Here is a 19,692-nt window from a genome sequence, read left to right as displayed (position 1 = left end):
GGGGGGGAAAGTTTGTAGTTGTAAAGTGGTCCCTTGGTATCTGATGGAGTTTGGTTCCAGGGCTCCCCATGGATACCAAAGTCCATGGATGCTCAAGTCCTATTATATATAATAGCATAGTAAAATGGTATCCCCTTATATAAAATGGCAAATCAAGTTTTGCTTTTGAGATATATATATATATTTTCAAGCTGGAGATGGTTGACTCTGCGGATGCAGAATCCATGGATATGCACGACCAACTATACTTGTCTTTCATTAGAAGTAAACAACAAAATATAAAACTACTAGGAACCCCATGCAGGAGCACATGGAGATAAGACACAGAACCATATCAACAACCAAAGCAGTGACTCCTTTTTCCAGCAACATCTTATCGCAGTCCCTTGTCCATCATGCCTTGCCAATCCATGTTGATCAGGGTTTCAGTATCATTCTCTCCTATCATGCTGTTCATTCTCTGAGGTGGTTTCAATGGGTTCTGAGATCCACCAGAAGACCACCACAAGTAGGACCTTTAGAATATCAATTTGGGACCTGTGGGATGCCCTTCCAACTGATGTTGTGACAAACATTTCCTGATTGCTAGTATTTTTTTTAATTACCTTATCCTTTTAAACTATGGCACATTAGCTCAAGTTGTGGATGCATTAAAACATTCATATTCAAACAATTTAAAGTCATAAAAATGGCCACAAGTTAAGCCTGAAAATAGATGGGAAGAAAACGGAGAAATGCGGTTGAGTTGTCAACATATTCCACAATAAGAGAGTACATGGGTGATGCCCAATTTAAGAGAAAACTGCTACAGTTGAAGAAATCTGAATCAAGAGGAAAAAACCCACGAAATCTGAACCAGCTGTTATTTCCAAACCATCTTCAGGAGCAGCCTCCGACAGACAGCATAGTAGTGCAAACTGGAGGTTATGAAGTCACTGAACAACTTTAGCCAAAGTCTGGTTTGGCTCTATCTGCAGCTGGCCCCATTGTGAAACAGAACCATCCCTATGAAAAGAGGATATTTCCGATGGGCAGGAGGAATAATCCTGGCACGAATCAAGCTATATCTTTAGAAAGAAACCAACGGAGGAAATGGCATCTCTTGCACAATAGAAACCCAAAGGCGCCTGGAATATTTTGCAGAGAAGCGAACCGTTTGGTACCAAATTTCCTAGGTTCACTTTGAATTTCACCAAGCAGTCCTGGAACAGGATGAAATGGGGAAGCAGGCTGCACAGCGTGATCCACGAGGAACATGATCCATGGGGAAGCAGACTGCACAAAGCTGATCAAAACCAAGCTAAATTTGGTTCTTTCAGCAGCTGCTCACGTTGGGTTGCGACCAAAGCTTTACTTGTAACTGAAAGTTGTTGCAATTTTTTTTTTGAGAGAGAAATACCGTACAGCCGAGCTCAGAGCAAACAGGAAGATATAATTAAAAAGAAAGTACCCAACCTTGAATGAATGAACACACACACACATGCACACACATGCACACATATTCATACAAACCAATCACAGAAATTCTGGAGGCCTGATTCATCATTTTCATAAAGAAGTAAGGCTGATTATTTCACGCACTTTAGAGGACTTCTGTGGGTGGCAACGCATTCGGAAGAGGAAGGGCAGCGGAGTATAATTTCAAAGCTTAATTTAGCCAGGCACAAAAGCATCTATTTACCTTTTTTAACCTTTCTTTTCATATATATATCCTTTCATATATATATCCACATATATATCTCCTTAAGAAAAACAAAAATAAAGGGAGAAATGTAATTAAGGTTGCAGTTTGCGTGCAGAAAGCACTCAAATAGATTTCCGCGCACAGATTGCCCTGTGCTAGCAAAGAAAGCTCTTCAGCATAATGTGAGCAGGAACAAGGTTGTTCAGCTTAAAAAAATCTCCAGCAACAGCTGTGATCTATGCAACCCTTGGAAACATCATTAAGGAATGTAGTTTGGTAACATTCTGAAGAGGTGACATTTTGCATTTAAAAACATCCGAAGTTCCTAGAACTCACGGTAACAAATGGTGGCCTCAGTTCAACATCCCCTCAGTGTAGCTTCAACATCTGCATGATGATCAATGGTACACTGAACGATGCGCTACTCTCAACTTAGGGTGCATCCTCACTGTAGAAATAATGGAGTTTGAAACCACTTTAAGTGTTGTGGTTCTATCCTATGGAATCCTGGGATCTGTAGTTTTATAAGATCTTTAGCCTTCTCTGTACATATTGCAGGCAACAGCTTTATGATACCACATTCAGTTCTGCCAAAAACTCTTGTCTGTCTCAAAGCACTTGAGGTTTACAAATGCACAGGAAAAATGGTTCTTGAATGCTTCTTTCTCTCATAACAGACCCCACAGAGTCCAAGGACCAGTCAGATATAGAGAGGTCTCTGGCTCTATATGATGGCTCCCCTTCCCTCAGAATCTGAGTGGCTAGTGGTCAGGGCAGCTGATGAAGACCTTTAATACAGTGGGCCTCCACCACAGCTGGAATTGAAGGCCACTAGGAAGATACCACCATTATCTATGGAATGTAATCAGGAAAGTGGGAAGGAGCCAACATTTCTTAAATAAGAAACAGTAAGCAATCAAGCACCTGGTGTCCCAAGGTTAGGCGGCTATAAATCTTGCAAAAGCTGTTTGGTGTTTCTTGTTTTTGAGATTGTTTGGTCTCCGTGGGTTTTGGTGCTTACTGCTCATGGATTTATATGAATTCTTGACCTTTGGATTGGCTCATGATGTACATCCCTTTATCTTTTCCTTGTGACCTCAGTTATTATAATGGCTGGCTTCTCATGAAGGATTCTGGCATCATTTGCTACTGTGCCTCAACAAACTCCCTTGATTATCTATGTATGGATTGAATAGTCTCAGTTCACCCAGAACGGCTTCTCCCTATTATAGCCTGCCTCTCCTGGTACTTACTGTCTGTAGGCACATCACATTTTCCATGTATGGACTCTGAGATGATCAGAAGAGACTCTTTCCCCATATATAACTTCATCATCCAAGGTTGGGGAAAGTACTGTCTAGATTGGCCAGGAGTCATCCAGCTCATGAGCCACTTGCCCAATTTGGAGTCTATCTAAAACCTTAAGATAGGCCTCAGCTAACTCTTATAGCTGCTTCTTGATGCCAGCAGGTGTTTTAAAACTGCTTCAGTTCGGTTTGACTTCAAAAACATTTCAAGGGCCCTTGTAAATGGAAAAGGATCCATTAAAAGAAATAATCACTCACAGAAATTACCATGTGCACTTGGCTTCAAGTGCTTTCATATCATGCAAAATGATGTTCGGAAGAGAAACATGCACACAAAAACCAATTACAACCTCACTCCAACAAATCTCTAATGGGGCTCTTGTAACTCATTGACTCATTCAGTCCTATGACAGCATTCTCCATTAATTTTGGTTTCCAAAACTACTGTAAAACCCACTAGGAGCCAAAGACCCTTGCTTGACAAGTAATCCAGTGCATAGCATTACTAACAGAACTCAGTACTTGGGGAGGCACACTTAGGTAGAAACATTCCCTCAGGTTTCAAGGTCTGAAGCTGCTTAGGATTTTGAACATCATCACGATCACCTTGAATTCAAACGGGAAACATATTGACAGCCAGTATAATTCTTTTAAAGCATTATATGTTGTTTCTATGGTATTTCAGTCAGCAATCAGGTTGCTGCATTTTGCACTAGCTTTCCAAATCTTTTTCAAGGCCAGTCTTATATAGAGCACATTCTTCTTATTGTTGTTGTTACGTGCCTACAAGTCGATTCCAACTTGTGGTGACTCTATCATAAAGTTTTCATGGCAAGATTTACTCAGAGGAGTTTGACATTGCCTTCCTATGAAGCTTGCCCAAAATCACCCAAAAGTGGGTTTCCCTGGCTGAGCAGGGATTTGAACCCTGGTTTCCTGGAGCCCCAGTCTTAGACTTAAACCACTGCAACAAGCTGGTTCTCACATTACAGCAGTCTAATTGTACGCAATACCAATGCATAAGCTAACTTATCTCTGCCCAGGAAAATATACTACAAAGCAGCCACAGTTGGGCAACTTACAATGACTTTGCCAAAGCACATTGCACATCTTCATGCTTTCAAGGCATAAAGCAGGTGATGACTTCAACTGTTGCTGTTGTGTGTCTTCAAGTTGCTTCTGACCTATGGTGCCCCTAAGGCGAGCCTATCATAGGGTTTTCTTGGCAAGTTTCTTTAGAGGGGGTTTGCCATTGCCATCCTCTGAGGCTGAGAGAGTGTGACATCTGCAAGGTCACCCACCGAGTTTATATGGCTGAAGTGGGATTCAAACCTAGGCTCCATAGTCACAGTCCAGAGCTCAAACCTCTACACAATGCTGGCTTTCCATACTAGCCCAGCAAAAAATTGTGCCAGATCCAGTCGCAGATCTTGCAGTCAGTCAAGTTTGACTCCAATCTAGCCTGAGAAAAGATGTGTCAGAAGAAAAGCTTTTTAACAGGCTTTCTGCTTTATGAAAGAATATAGATATGAGGAGAGAAAGTGAGGTCAGGGACATTTTAGCTCTGCAAAGCCCATCACTGCTGTCCTTAACACCACTCACATGTCAACACCCTTCATGGGCTGTTAACTTCCAAGTGGAAGTTAGGATGGCTCTTTCTTGGCTGTCCTTTCAGCCAAGCTGAACAGCAGATTAATACCTTTTTGTTCCAGCAAGCCTTTTTGGAACTGATTGTAAACAAGAGAAGGGATATATATGGTGCAGTGCTGTTTTTAATCTTTGTTTTAAAGTGACATTTTAAATGGTATTAATTCTGTTGTTAGTATTAATCTATTTTAATCTAAATGTTAATGTTTTTAAATGTACAGTATGTGCTTTTATTGTAATTTCCTTCCTTTTGTAAACTGCCTTAAAGTGAAAGGCAGGATACACATAAAGGAATGGATAGATGGATGGAGAACGTCTGCAATGAGAAACTTTTTCTGTCCATGGAGGTTGCTCTGGTGACCCTAAATCTTGATTCTCCAAGGTTCTGAACCAGAAGGCAGCAAAGGTGGTGTGCTCTCCTCTTCTTGATATGTGCCTTCAAGTCATTCTGACTTATGGCAATCCTAAGGTGAGCTTATCATGGGGTTTTCTGGGGCCGAGAGAGTGTGACTCCGCCAAAGCCACCCAATGGGTTTCCATGGCTGAGCATGAAACTGAACTCTGGTCTCCAGAGTCATAGACCAACACTCTGCTATGCTGGCTCTCCCTGTCTGCATGTTCATTATCCTCAAAAGCATGAGATCTAAATCTGACTCCACCCCAAAGTATTTCTATTCCAAACTGGTCCGTGATTCACCCACTGCATCCTCTGCCATTTCTCCCACTCCTAGGCACACTTCATTTCCTCCCAAACAGCCCTTCAGTGCCAGGCAGTCAGCAAACAGGGGCACACATAAAAGAGAGAAACCCATCACCTTAATTCTCAAGCCCATGGCATCGGATGCTGTTAGCAGAGCCAACAATCAAAGCAGAGAAGGAGCCCAACTGTGGAAGGAATCTATAGGTTGTCAGAGAGAAGGAGAGGTTAAAGAGAGGAGATGGGAAAGAGAAGGGATAAATCAGCCACTTCTTACAGTGTAAGCAATAAAAGCTTTGGAAGGTGCACAGCGTTAAAGAGAAGTGGAAGGGAAGAAAGATGGGCTAGCATCCTCCTTTTGTTTATTGAGCGGTAAATGTATTGTGCCCTGGGCCAAAAAAAAAAGGGGGGGGGAGGGAGAAAATGCAAGGGCAATGAAAAAGCAAGAAGTTAAAAAAATAAATTAGATTGTACCTTTTGGAGTGTGACGGATAGGACTTCCCACCGAGTTGAGCCCAGACCTCACCAACTATGTTTAGCAATCTATTTGCTTGCTTCTGATGAGCCTACAAGAGCCGTGGGATATTTCTTCCTACACCTTACCAGAGTCCCTGAGCTCTCAGTTCATTAAGAATTTTTAAAGGCTGCCTGGATACTGCCGATGGTGGCATCAACAGACCCTGGATCTCCCTGACATGTATAAATGTGCCACAGCAATCAAAGGGTGCACCATCTAAGTCAACTGCGCAACCAGGAACACACTGACATTTGGCAGAGAACTAACTTTGGTGGAGTCGGACACAAGCATGTAATTATCCTTAGTCTAACAAAGTGGATGCTGGGCTACAACCTCCCAAAACCACAGATTTTATGGTGTGATGGAACTGGGTATACATCAACACTTAGGCCTTTGTGAAAGAACCTCAGGACACCATACACAGTAGATAGTGTTTTTTATGGGTTTTTCAGGCTATGTGGTCATGTTCCAGATGATTTTACTCCTGATGTTTCGCCAGCATCTGTGGCTGGCGTTTTCAGATCTTCTCCGAAGAGGCCAGCCACAGATGCCAGTGAAATGTCAGGAATAAACTTTTCTAGAACATGGCCACATAGCCCAAAAAACCCACAAAAATCTATGGATGCTGGCCATGAAAGCCTTCAACTTCACAGTAGCCATTGTTCTGCATTTTACTGTACTGTGCATATATTTATATGTGTGTGCGTGTGTGTACTATACTGTACATATTCATATGAAAAACATATTATAGATATTATATATAAATTCAACATGGACAACGAGGAAATCGAAATAGTTAAAGATTTTTCATACCTTGGATCAAACATTGGTCAGAATGGAGGCTGCAGTCAAGAGATAAGAAGACTAGGAATGAGAAGGACAGTGATGAAAGAACTGGATAAGATCTTAAAGAGCAAAGATATACAACTGAGCACTAAGCCAGAATCATCCAAGCCGTGGTAGAGATGTGAGAGCTGGACAGTGACAAAAGTGGAGGAAAAGAGCATTGACGTATTTGAGATGTGGTGCTGGAGAAGAGTGCTGAAAATACCATGGACAGCCAAAAAGACAAACAAAAGGGTCCTAGAATAGATCAGGCCTAAAATACCCATAGAAGCCAAGATGATCAAATTGATCATCTTGGCTTGATCACCATCTGTTGTACTCTGGGCACATAGTGAGAAGGCATAACTCACTAGAAAAAACAATAATGCTAGGAAACAGTAGTAAAGAGAAAGAGACTGCATGCCAGATGGCAAGATTCAATCAGGGAGGTCACAGGCATGAATCTCTGCAGGACCTGAGCAGAGGAGTGAGGACAGGGGGTCTTGGAAATATTTGAAGGGATGTCATATTGAAGAGAGAACAGGCTTGTTTTCTGTTGCTCCAGAGAACAGGACCCAATGGAGCAATGGATGCAAGCTCCAGGAAAAGAGATTCCAGCTCAACATTAGGAGGAACTTCCTGACAGTAAGGGCTGTTCGACAGTGGAACAAACTCCCTCGGAGTGTAGTGGAGTCTCCTTCCTTGGAGGTCTTTAAAGAGAGGCTGGATGGCCATCTGTCGGGATGCTTTGATTGAGAGTTCCTGCATGGCAGGGGGTTGAACTGGATGGCCCTTGCGATCTCTTCCAACCCTATGATTCTATGAAATGTCTCATCCATAGGGTCACCATGAGGCGAGGTTGACTTGAGGACAGTTAACAACAACAGCTATATTACTTTATTTAAGCCCTTCTTTCCCCCCAAAGCCAGGGCTCAATATGTCTTGTAACCTTGTGAGTGTGTTTGGTTTACACGGGTTTTTACTTACCATATATCTTCTTTATATATGTAAAAACCTATGTAATCCAAACACACACAGGGTTATGTTTAAATGTCATTAAATCCTATAAAAAATTAAAGCCATTTAAAACCAGCAGTGGGGAGTGTGACTCATTTCCAATTATGCCACCCCAAAAGCCTCATCAGTTTCTCAGAATTATTTAGTGGAAACAAAAGAGAGCCCCTTCTCAGTGGTTGCTCCCAACTATGGAACTCAATCCTCAGGGAGGCTAGGATGGCTCTGTCCTTTCTCTCCTACCACCAGCAAACTAAAATATTCTTTATCCTGTCAGGCATAACTGACTGGGATGGAAGTCAGCCATGGAAACCGTCTGGGTGACCCTGAGCAAGTTATGATATCTCAGCCCCAGAGGAAGGCAAAGGCAAACCCCTTCTGAACAAATCTTGCCAAGAAAAGTATTCAAAGGCACCATATAGACTGCCAAAATAAAGCTGCTTCGGGTCACTTTGGAGGTATGCTATTTAAATGTTGCATGCGTCCTAAGAGTTTGGAAGCTGCACCAAAGCTGTGCTCCAGTCCTTAGGACTAGATCTTGGCTTTGGCGCGGCTTCCAGACTTACGATACATGCAACATTTAAATAGCATACCTCCAAAGTGACCCGAAGCAGCTTTATTTTGGCAGTCTATATGGGGCCAAAGATATAGCCATGTTAGTCTGTAGAATCAGTATACAGAGAGATCTTATAGCACCTTTGAGACTAACTGAAAGAGAGAAGTTGGCAGCTTGCACTTTCGTAGACTTAAGTCTATGAAAGCTTATACTGCCAAGATAAGCCCACAGCTGGGGGGGGGTCCCTCAAATGTGGTGCTGAGCCTAAGTGGTGAATGCATTGGCAATTTTTTGCTCACATTGTTCTTTTCTTGCTACAACACAAGTATGCTCATTTACCATAAGAGAAAGCCAGATCCACATTTAATGCGCACAAATCAACCAGACTCATGTCTCATTTGGCTCAGAGTCAAACACTTCTTCATACATAACAACTTGGTTGGAAAAAAATAGGGAAAATAATAATCATTTTAAAAATGATGTTATTTTAAAAAATTATTTTAAAGGTTTATAAACTTCCCTCTAGCAAAGCTTCCAGGTGGGCTTACAATAAGCCACAGAAAATATGTAGCAGAGGTTAAGAAATGGAACAGTTATGGGCCAGACTCAGCCAGTGGGAAGGCAAATGCTAAAGGCTTGGCAACATTTGTAGTAGCGGGCTTTTGTTAGCAATGACACCACTGCTTTTATCCTCAAAGTGGTCCTCCAGGAAACCAGTTGTTTGGCAGAAAATATACACTTTCAGTTGTACATTATAAAAGAAATGTTTTCCTTACCTCCAATTCTTGCATTGTACGCAATTCCCACTATGCAGTTGGAGTTGTTGGCTGCCGCCGCCACTTCTCCAGCACAACGCGTGCCATGCCTAGGAAAAACAATTCATGGAAAGGTGTAGCAAACAGCGCAAACACTGTTAATACCTCAGATGGGAAGAGGCAGAGGAGCAACATTGACTGTCTAGGTAACTCTGATTTCTACTGATGGCTACAGAAAGCGGACACCTTTCTCCATCCTTCTCCAACCCTTAAACCGGTGCACTACACTGGGTCTCATGAACAGACCTTATTTCAGAGCAAATAAATTTACAGTGGGAGCATTAATGTCAAATGCAGTGTTGTTTTGTATGTTTCCTCTAACCTGTGAGACAAGGCACAAACCATATGTCCCCTTGGTAAAATGTGCTTTGTCCTACATATTGAGATATCTGTGTTCACCACTATCTTATAAATCCCTTTTTATTTTATTTTTTTCATTTGTTGATGCCACCTTACCGTAAGACCACTTCACATATTATATGGCACATGTTTTTAAGAGGTAGAAGCATGGGTTTTTATGTATTTAAGTATTCAGATATGCCATTTACAATCTCAACTGGCTCAATTCGAGGAAGAGATTTACCAATGAAGTCTTTCGGATGTATACATTGGCAGTTATTGTGGTTTCAGAGGGGAAGTTTGTCAAAGGATGAACAACCCAGGGACTGGATGGTGAACGTTTCCCCCCTTCTGCTCTCTTTGCTCAGGCCCATGCTTTCATGAGTTTCAAAAGTGTGTAAAACCTTTTGACAAGTAATCCATTAAATTAACGAAGTGCTCAGAGGATTAGTATCATTAAAAGGGAAAATTCACAGAAGGACTCCATTTTATATATATATATATATATATATATATATATATATATATACACACACGAATTCCTGGCTTATGCCTGGAAGTCTAGAGGCCGTATTTGCATGCAGGCAGCTATCTGCAGATTTCGCTGCACAATTCTCCTTGTTTGTCAGGCCTGAAAGACACAAGAGGCATTGTTTCCACATCAGGTTGTATGGGCTGATGCTATTTTGATGCAATAACCACAGTGTTCATGTTTTGGCCCAATGGCCCGATTAACAGATTCCAGCATTTGTTCCACTACTGGAGCATATTGTACATAAAGCCTGGAGCACTAAATGGAGAGACAGCGTGAGCAGACAAAACCAGCTCTAAACCCTGGGTTTGCCCTTAATCTTATAATTATACAAGTTGAGTATCCCTTATCCAGAATTCCAAAATCCAAAATGTTCCAAAATTGTCCACATGAGTAGTTGAGATAGTGATACCTTTGCTTTCTGACGGTTCAGTCTACACAAACTTTGCTTCACGCACAAAACTGTTTTAAAATGTCATGTATAAAATGACCTTCAGGCTACGAGTTTAAGGTGTATATGAAACATAAGAGGATTTTACGTTTAGACTTGAGTCCCATCCCATCTCCAAGATGTCTCATTATGCATTTGTAAATATTCCAAAACCTGAAAATAGCTGGAATCCAAGACACTTCCGGTCCCAAGCATTTCGGATAAGGGATACTCAACCTGTAAATGCATTATAGTATTAATACCATAACATATCTTAACTTATGAACAGTTTGGCTGAGATCCTGCAGAATCTGATAAAGTGTAAAGTTCTATCAGCTGGAACTCAGCCCTGTTGCCTCTTTGTGCAGCAAAGGTTGCCAAAGTGCTGCTCTCAGTGATGTTTTTATGGCCCTCAAAACCTCTAGAGTCCTCAAACCAACCTTTTTGTGACCAAAACCCCCAAGTGAATTGCTGGTCCTGGAAGCCTCCAGGTACCTTCTAAATAGACTGCAAGACCTCCCTGTACTGTTCAACAACAAAAGATAACTATTTTCAAGAATCGAGAAGTGGACTTCTAGCCATTTTCAGCTATTTTTATGTTATTTTTCAGAGATCAATGCAGCCCTAGAGTATAGTTCCCAGATATCTCACAGTTGTCCAGCCTTATTCTACAGGGAGAACTCACCATCGTCTTGCACTCCGCATCATAGTTGTTGTTTCTACAACCAGCTACGCAAAGAGAAAGGCATCCTCTGGACATCCTGGAGGATGATGATGTCATAAATCCATTCCTATGTAGGAACATAGCCAAATACTCCTTGGCCACCCTTTGCTCTACTTCCAGGCTCTAAATTAATGTGTTCTCCATGTGGGGGTCATTGTATAAAGGAATACTGAATAACTCCTCCTTCAATGACCACAAAAGGACATGTTGTTGCTGTGTGCCTTCAAGTCGTTTCCAACTTATTGTGACCCGAAGGCAAACCCAGAAATCAATCCCAGCGGGGAGATGCAGCAATAGAAAGTTTATCTTGCTCACCTTGTTGGTTTTGGTTCTCCTCCAAACAATTCATCATCATCATCATCATCATCATCATCATCATCATCATCACCACCATCATCATCATCCTCCCACAAACTGTGATTCGAAGCAGTTTACAATGTAAAAGAACAATAAATCTAAAAACCTTTCCTTCGTAACCCATTGTAAACATACCAAACTCTCAACTTTAGAAGCAGTGGCAACACTAGGGTAGGCATCACTTGGTTCAGTAATTCATGGTGCCACACACAAACCGACTGCCCTCCTCCCATACTAAGGACAGAATCCTTACTAATGTTTTTGCACTAATGTTACTTCTAAATTGCAATTCCCATATATCACAGAATGTAATGGTAATTGTTGCTGTTGTGGACCTTCAAGTCATTTCCAACTTATGGCAAACCTATCATGGGGTTTTCTTGGCAATTTTCTTCAGAGGGTGTTTGCCACTGCCCTCCTCTGAGGCTGAGAGAGTGTGTGGCTCAAAACACTACACAATGCTGGCTCATATCATGGCAATAGTTGTGACATAAACAACAAGCAAAATTAAAATTATATCTTTGGATTACAATATCATACGCACAGTTTAAATTATTTAGTTTACATATGTTCATATGGTTAATGTGAAAATTTGTTAAGATGTGATGGTTTAAAAGAAAATTTTAAAACAGTTAAAATATAAGGCTTTCACAGCCGGAGTTCATAGTTTTTGTGGGGGTTTGGGGTTATGTGGCCATGGGAAGAGTTTATTCCTGGTATTTTGCCAGCATCTGTGACTGGCATCTTCAGAGAATGCATTCTCTGAAGATGCCAGCCACAGATGCTGGCAAAACGTCAGGAATAAACTCTTCCAGAATGTGGCCACATAACTCCCAAACCCCCCACAAAATACTAGTACAAACAGATTTTAAAACCCTGAGGCATCTCCTTTCTCTTCCCACTGAGTCTTGCCCCACTCATACCATCTCTGCTACTAGGTTCCAGCATTTTAAAGGGATGTAAGGTGTAGGTGAAGGCAGATATTTTGGGGAGCAGTGGTGTCACCCCACTTAAGGTGTCACTAGGTGCAGGTCACATCCCTGTACCCCTTAGTGATATCCCTGTTTAGAAGTCGCAATAGGCAGTACTGATATAATCTATGCAAAACAAATGCAGATTTACCTGCTTTGCATTTTTGCTCTCTACAATTTGAATTTCCCTTTTATGCATAAAATAGTACTTTTAATAATCTTCTACTTTCAAAAGGCTGGACACACTCTCTAGTAACTGAACTAGCTAGCTACTTTGCACAACTCGGGCGAGTTACTTTTGAGACTGCTCCTCCCAGAATCCTGCCATAAATATGACTCAGGGATTCTAGGAAGTAAAGTCCAAAGAAAATAACTTTCCTCAACTTTCCGATTTTGACAACATGGCTCAGTGGGAGATGCACTAGTCAAGCTCTGTAAAAACAGGGTTGGAATAGTAAAATTCTCCACAGTGCAAGCATTAATTTCGCATTAAAAATCAGACACACTTGTTTTCATTGCTGACATCGTAGCGGGGAGTCGGATCTGGATCATTTCCATTGATATCATAACTTGCAAGAGGGTCCTAAAAGAGAAAGAGAGAAGAGATTTTGATATATTTATCAATCTAAAAACATATGATTACAAACAAGAAATAGTGCTCAGAGGTGAAAGACAGAAGAAAAAAGTGTCTGTCAGAAATGAGCTTTTGACCATAGCATGAGACTGGCAGATAATACATGGGCTGCATCCGTACTGCAGAAATATGGCCTTATACAGACCAGCACTTTGTGCCAGCCTATGAGCAAAGTCAGGGTGCAGCGTCCTGACACTGGACACCCTGACTTTGCTCCCAGGGTGTCATGGTGCTGCGCACCGCTCCAGACGCAGTGCGGCATCATAGCGTGACTCCGGTGCCGCACTCACATGATAAAGCCATGCCGCCATGGCTATGGCACTCCTTGGATGGCGCAAAAAGGAGCTGCTATCTTCTTTCTTAACTGTCCAGGTATACCTTTATATTAAAACAATTTCTATGCTCATGCTTTACTTACAAAGTTTTGGATAAGATCGGGGTGATTCTTCTCTATCCCATCATCGAGAATGGTTACGACGACACCTTTGCCGGTATATCCTCGCTGCCAGGCTGCCATGATGTTCATTTCTGACCTGCATTCACTATCATTGTCTTCACAGTGCTGAGGGGAAAGATGGCAACAGACTAGTTGTTTTCCCCCTGAATCATGAAACTCCTAATGCTCAAATCTTTGTATCATGCTGACCTAGCCAATGAGTTAAGGCACTATATTTTCCCAGCTAGTTTGAGAGCATAGGTGCACTGCCCACGCATGTCCGCACATGCACACACTCGCACACGCACAAGTGTATAGTTACCATGTACCACATTTCAGGCCAGAGTGGGTCATTGAAGGAAAGGAGGTTGTGGTTTCGTCGAACGCGTCTTTTGACTCTTCGTTTAACCTCTTGCTGCTGCATCCATTTTACCTAGAAAATAATATTAAAATAACAATATTTGCAACTGTTTTCTTTTCTTAATGTCTACAGAAAAGGAAGATTTGTTTGCTGGTACATTTAAATCTTGCCACTGGGTTTACCAGAGGTCTGCTAAAATAGGTCCTTAGAACTGAAATAATCAGTTAATGAATACAAACACACAAATATTAAGAGAGCAAAATAAACCTCGTTGTTGGTTGTTGTGTTCCTTCAAGTCGTTTCTGACTTATGTTAACCCTATCATGGGGTTTTCTAGGGACGTTTCATCAGAAGTGGGTTGCCACTGCCATCCTCCGAGGCTGAGAGAGTCACTAAGTGGGCTTACATGGCCAAGGTGGGATTCAAACCCTGGTCTTCAGAGTCATAGTCATAGTCCAACGCTCAAACCACTGTACCGCTCTGGCTCCCAAAACGAACCTACTAACTGTAGGCAAAACCTTTAGTAGTACACGTTTTAAAAATGTTAGCCTACAGACCTAGCAATACTAAAAAGATTTTCTCATCTGATATATCTCCCAAGGAAAGGAATGCTAGAGGCAACCACAGTAAAGTCCCTTTTCCTCCTGACTGCTGTTCTTATCCTAAGGAGCAAATACCTCTCCGTTTTATCAGCCGTGTAATCTTATCATTTCTATGCAATAAATACCACTGAGTTAATTGAGAATTGTTCCCAGATAAGTGAGTCTAGCATTATAGCCTAAGGAGCCTAAATTCACCCCAGAATAATGCTGGCAGACATCGACTGCTTATCTGGTGAAATATGAATAACTCCCCACTCCGTGAATATCATTTTTCTAAGTAATGGCCAGACTTGTCCTGTTTCCCCCCCCTTTTCAGATGGCTCTCCCTTTTAAAATCTGAACAAACTCTGGAACAAAGGAAAAGCAACTTAATTATTAGTCCACTTAATGCCAAAAAATCTATTGCAAACAAACACCGCCAGATTTTTATTTATTTCTTTGCTTAAAAGGGCTTGAGTGAGTTTTGATAATGAAAATCAAGATAAAAATTCCAGAATGCATCCCTCGCCATTGAATAGCTTTAATGGAGCAGATGTCCTACAGCTGTACAGACCCCTTTGCAGAGCATTAATGATAAATCAGATTATAAGCATGTGGCGCACTGAAAGTATGAGGCTAAAAAAATGTTTATTCATTATAAACAGAACAGGATTACAACAATTCCACTGCAAAGATGCAAACCTCGCCACACAAGTGCAGGGGAGGGAAGGGAAATTAATTTTGTTTCTGTTTTCTCTTTCTGGGCTTCTACAAAGACAGTTTCTTCAGGAAAAAACAACAACAACCATCAAATCTGGGATTAAACTCCAAGGTAGGAAGGGTCCCTGGGGGAATTCAAAGAGCCTTTAGTGGAATCTCAGCAAGGGAGGTCTTTCCTATATGAGGATTAGTCAAACATTTCGGTAATAATAAGTAGCAGTCCCAGGGTGAGGAAGACCAGATATGACCTTTTCAAAAGATGTATATGTCGTGATTGCTGAGAAACAAGATGCATCAGAGATTTAATGTGCTCATCCAACTCTTGAGCTATTGTATTAGGGGACTAGCACATAGATTTTCCTTCAAGCCTCAGAAACTTAAAGAATGTATTTCAAAAAACAAAACAAAACAAAACAAAAAAACCCCTATGATTTTATTGTTGTGTTTAAAACCAGGGGATGTGTTCGCATGTGGCTGTTGGTGAGGATCCTAAAAAAGGAGTATAGGTTTTTCCTGCTGACATACTCATCTGTGTCTTTTCCTATCATTGTACAGCTCCTGTCAAGCTAGAAGACAAAGTGGGAACTGAGATAGGTGAAGGTGAAGCAGGGCAACAGCAGCCTATATCATGCTAAAATGCATTAGCACCAGCATCCCAGCAGCCTAGCTAGTCAGGCCTAGCAAACAAGCCTGATCCAGAAAAGTCAAAGAGAATCAACCTAGTGGTACATTCTGCAGTACTACTGTCCCTTCCTGAGGCCCTTTCACGCTGTGCAATAGTGATGTATTTGTGTCTTTTAGTCCAAGTCTCAAATCAAGTCTCAAGTCCCTAGCATCAAGTGACAGTCTCAAGTCCTTGCAAGATACTTTCAAGACAAGTCTCAAGCTAAGTCTCAAGTCCCTAGCATCAAGTATAAAGTCATCTCAAGTCCTTGCATGATACTTTCCATGTCAAGTCTCAAGTGCCTAGCTTCAAGTCTCAAGTTGAGTCTCAAGTCCTTGCAAGATACTTTCAAGTCTCAAGTCAAGGAAGAAACTATTAACAGCAAAAAAAGGAACTGGAGTTCATTTCGTGGAGATAACAGCAAGTGTGTTAACCAATGGACTTGAGGCAGGGGTTGAGGTCTGCTTGGAATCTTGTCCCTGCTGCACATCAGATGAGCATGAAGTCCATTGCCTAATGCATTTGCTGTTCCCTTCTCAGAAATGAGCCCCACACTTTGGGGATTGGTCTTGCCTGCTGCTCAGACTGAATTGCTCCAGCAAATCAGTCACTCTCCATCTTGCTTGGGCCTACTTATAAACTCTGGTCCTGTTCAGGTGCTGCTTATTTGGCTTGAATCAATGCATGGAGAAGAGAGCACCTAGCCTTATCCCCCATCTTTACTTTCTTCACATGGAAAGCAACAAGTCTGAAGAGGCTGTTCATGGGCAGAGTCAACATATGAGCCAGAACCCTGATTTTCTCATGTTCTTGCTTGCATGGACAGCCTTGATGTGAAAATGTCTCCTCTTCAGACTTACCACTTTCCACATGAAGAAAGCAAGGATGGAGCAACTCACTTTGTCAGTCACAGCTGAATAATACTTTGGTCTCTTAAGCATTTGTCTGCTTCAAGAAGGAGCCTGAAATCATGCCCAAGAGAATGGAAGCTTTGGGTAATTCTATGCTACTAACCTGAATGCTGATTGTAGGGCAACTTCTAACACCACCTACATGTTACAACACACAGGCCAGGACATGTACCAACCAGCAGAGTGATTCAGTTCACTCGAGGCAAGAGAGCAAAAACACCGAGCCAAGTCAATATTGGAAACTTAAATAAAGCATCATTTTCTAGCCATTAAAATGTAATGGCCTCATTCATGATGTAATGTTAATGAGAAGCATCCTTTGGGATGTTATGATTTGCCAGCATGGAGGATGCATCACACTTGCAAACAGATTAATCAGTTTGATCCCCTTATACTACAACTCCACACAAAGAGAAGCAGGCTGTTTGTGCAGTGTTTTCTCTCCTTGGGAGGGTTGGAAGGAAACTGGAAGCAGGACTGTGTCACTCCTAGTCTTTCCATAGGGAGATGTTTCCAAAGCACTGTCACTTACCTCTAGTATCAGAAGCAATGTGCTTCTCCACAAAGGTTGCTCGAGGCCATGCATTGCTCTCATATCCTGTTTGTGGGCTGCTCAAAAGCATGTTTGTCTACTATGGGAAACAGGATACCATACCCTTCCCAACTGTGGCAGGGACTGTCCCAATTAATCTACTGCTGTCCCACTATTTCAGACACCACGTCCCCAATCTGGCCTTTCTAGGGCACAAAAAGGAGCTGCCTTTTGCATCCTGGAAAAGGCATGATAGCCACGGCTTTAAGCAGCGTCTTTGGCACTGCATCATGTGGATGCAGCATCAGAGGAGTGCCGTGATGCCGCATGACATGTGGAGTGGCGCCAGTGTCACATCGCCCTGGGGGCAGAGTCGGGACATGTGTCATATGGATGCCACACCCCGACTTCACCCCCAGGCTGGCCTTTATGGCTTGTGTGCACAGCCCCATAGTCTGCTCTCAGTTAATTCATCAAGGGGGAGAGAAAGGACAAACCTTGCCATTTCCAGAAGGCTTAGGTAAAAGCAAACTGCTGCAACCTCTCTTGTGTCCCTCCGCATAAATAACTTTGGCCATCTCAACCACACTGTTTTTGTTTGGCCACATGTATCCTAGTTTGTATCAGTGAAATGTTGGAAACTATCCCTCTCATGCACAGAAAGAAGGGGTGTGTGTGTGGATTCTTATTTACAGAAAGCCTTCTTTTCTCATCACTTTTTGCATATTCATGTATTGCATACACCTGTGAAACAGCAAAGTGATCAGCCAAGGCAAGGGAGATATGTACTTAAGGATTACGAGTCCAAGTTAACACCAAGTGCTATTTTTTTGCCAGTGCTTAAAACAGCACACACAGCTAGGTAAATGCCAACAGAATGAATGAACATTTATTTGGCTTGAATCAAAGAAGACTAAAGCACCTGCCTTTCTGCTGCAGATATGGATTTGTCCTCCTAGCCATGCCAAGTGTTTATCCAGCTTCCCTAAGGCTTTGAAACTCAACACTGAGGAATTGTTAGCCAATCGTTTTCTGGAAATGGGTAGAAACTGGCACCGGGTCCTTAATTTTGTATTTAGTATGGTTTGAAAGTACGGTAAAAAGGGAATCTAGTTTTAAGTGTGCTACTCAGTTTCAGCCAAAGTTTAAAAGTGAGGTTCTCAGCCATTCACCTCTTATACCTCAATAATATTCTGTCAAAGGACCTAGGTCCTGGAATTATGAATCCAAAACCTGACCTTTTCTGAGAACGATGCTTATATATTTACAAGCATTCTTTTATCATATTTATCATTTACAGCAGAGGTGGGAAAGACCACCTCTTTCCCTCTCTACAGCAAGAACAAATCCTTCAACTATCCTCATTTGAAAGGAACAAACCCAATTCATCATCTGTCATCCAAAGTTTTCAGATGACTTTTAAATTCCTCAGTTTCTCGTTCCTCCTTCTGCTTCCCCTTCTAGTTTCAGCTTATCTCAATTGCTGCAAATGCAGTTCAAAGGGCAAAAGTAGTTTGCAATTCAGCACGAGGTGAATGCAACGTCTTGCAGACTCCCTGTAGGTTCAAGCCAAAGAAAACTGCTGCAGCCTCCTTTAGTTTGTCTTACTCATTAATAACTTTTGCCATCTTGACCACACTCTGATGTTGCTTGGCCACACAAATCCCATTTTTCATCTCTGCAGTGTCAAAGGGTATGAGTTAATCCATCAGAAGGGCCAACGTTTTATTAGCATATGGAAAGTAGGATATGAGTGGGCAGTTGCTGCTAATTTTTATAGCAGCCACCACAAATGAAGCAATGATGCTGGTAACCATCCTAAATTAGATGGCAACTTGGACTTGCACCTCCCAACCCTGCCTAGCCAGGAGTAAGGCCAACACGTCAAGTTCTCAGTACAGAACACAGGGATGTAGAGTATGATTTCTATGTAGATGGAGAAGAGAGAGGTGCATATTTGCATCTACATTAATCATAGAATCATAGAATTGTTTGACAGAATATGTGATTGATTGATTGATTAATAGAATATGTGACTGTAATGTCTCTTCATTCTGGAACCTGAACCACCTGCAAGGTAGCTATGATGCCAGTAGCAGACTTACCTTTGGATCCATTCTTAGGAAACTGTGTGGCCCTCTGCTGCTGAATGTTGACCTTTTAATGGTCTTGCTGTGATGAAAATGGTAGTAATCTTCTAGGTTCCCAATCTGCAACAAATGATATGAGGAAAAGCGTCAGGACTGGTGCCAACTAAGGCAAATAAGGGACAGTTGCATATTCCTCTGTAGTGCACTAAAATCAGTGCCAGAGATTTTACAGAAACTACAGAAATAGCATGTCATGTTAATGGAATGCTTTACAAGCCCTAAGCAATAATTGGTAAGATTTTTTAAAGCACACACAAAGTGGCTTAGATGCTATAGTGTTCCCCTGCT

At 41.8% G+C, this 19,692-nt stretch overlaps 1 protein-coding gene across 3 annotated transcripts in view; it reads right to left on the bottom strand.

Moving 5' to 3' along the window:
- Positions 1-19,692, bottom strand: part of LOC149307427 (proprotein convertase subtilisin/kexin type 6-like) — an 82,866-nt gene that overhangs the window by 44,562 nt on the left and 18,612 nt on the right. Inside the window, exons 2-6 of one of the 3 annotated variants that reach the window (XM_089539144.1) lie at positions 19,360-19,464; positions 13,808-13,918; positions 13,468-13,611; positions 12,922-12,998; positions 9,024-9,112 (exon numbers count right to left, since the gene is read on the bottom strand). In XM_089539144.1, the coding sequence (XP_089395270.1) occupies positions 9,024-9,112; positions 12,922-12,998; positions 13,468-13,611; positions 13,808-13,918; positions 19,360-19,371 (433 nt within the window). In that variant the 5' untranslated portion in view covers positions 19,372-19,464. Of the gene's footprint in view, positions 1-9,023; positions 9,113-12,921; positions 12,999-13,467; positions 13,612-13,807; positions 13,919-19,359; positions 19,465-19,692 lie in introns of those variants that run through there. The other 2 variants (XM_089539145.1, XM_089539143.1) reach the window with 2 other exon arrangements.

The sequence above is a fragment of the Sceloporus occidentalis genome, unplaced genomic scaffold (assembly GCF_023333645.1).
Source record: "Sceloporus occidentalis isolate IW3139 unplaced genomic scaffold, rSceOcc1.0.p SCAF_9, whole genome shotgun sequence".
Lineage (NCBI taxonomy): Eukaryota > Metazoa > Chordata > Lepidosauria > Squamata > Phrynosomatidae > Sceloporus > Sceloporus occidentalis.
Note: the sequence above shows the minus strand (reverse complement) of the source record. Positions and strands in the feature narration are given on the sequence as shown.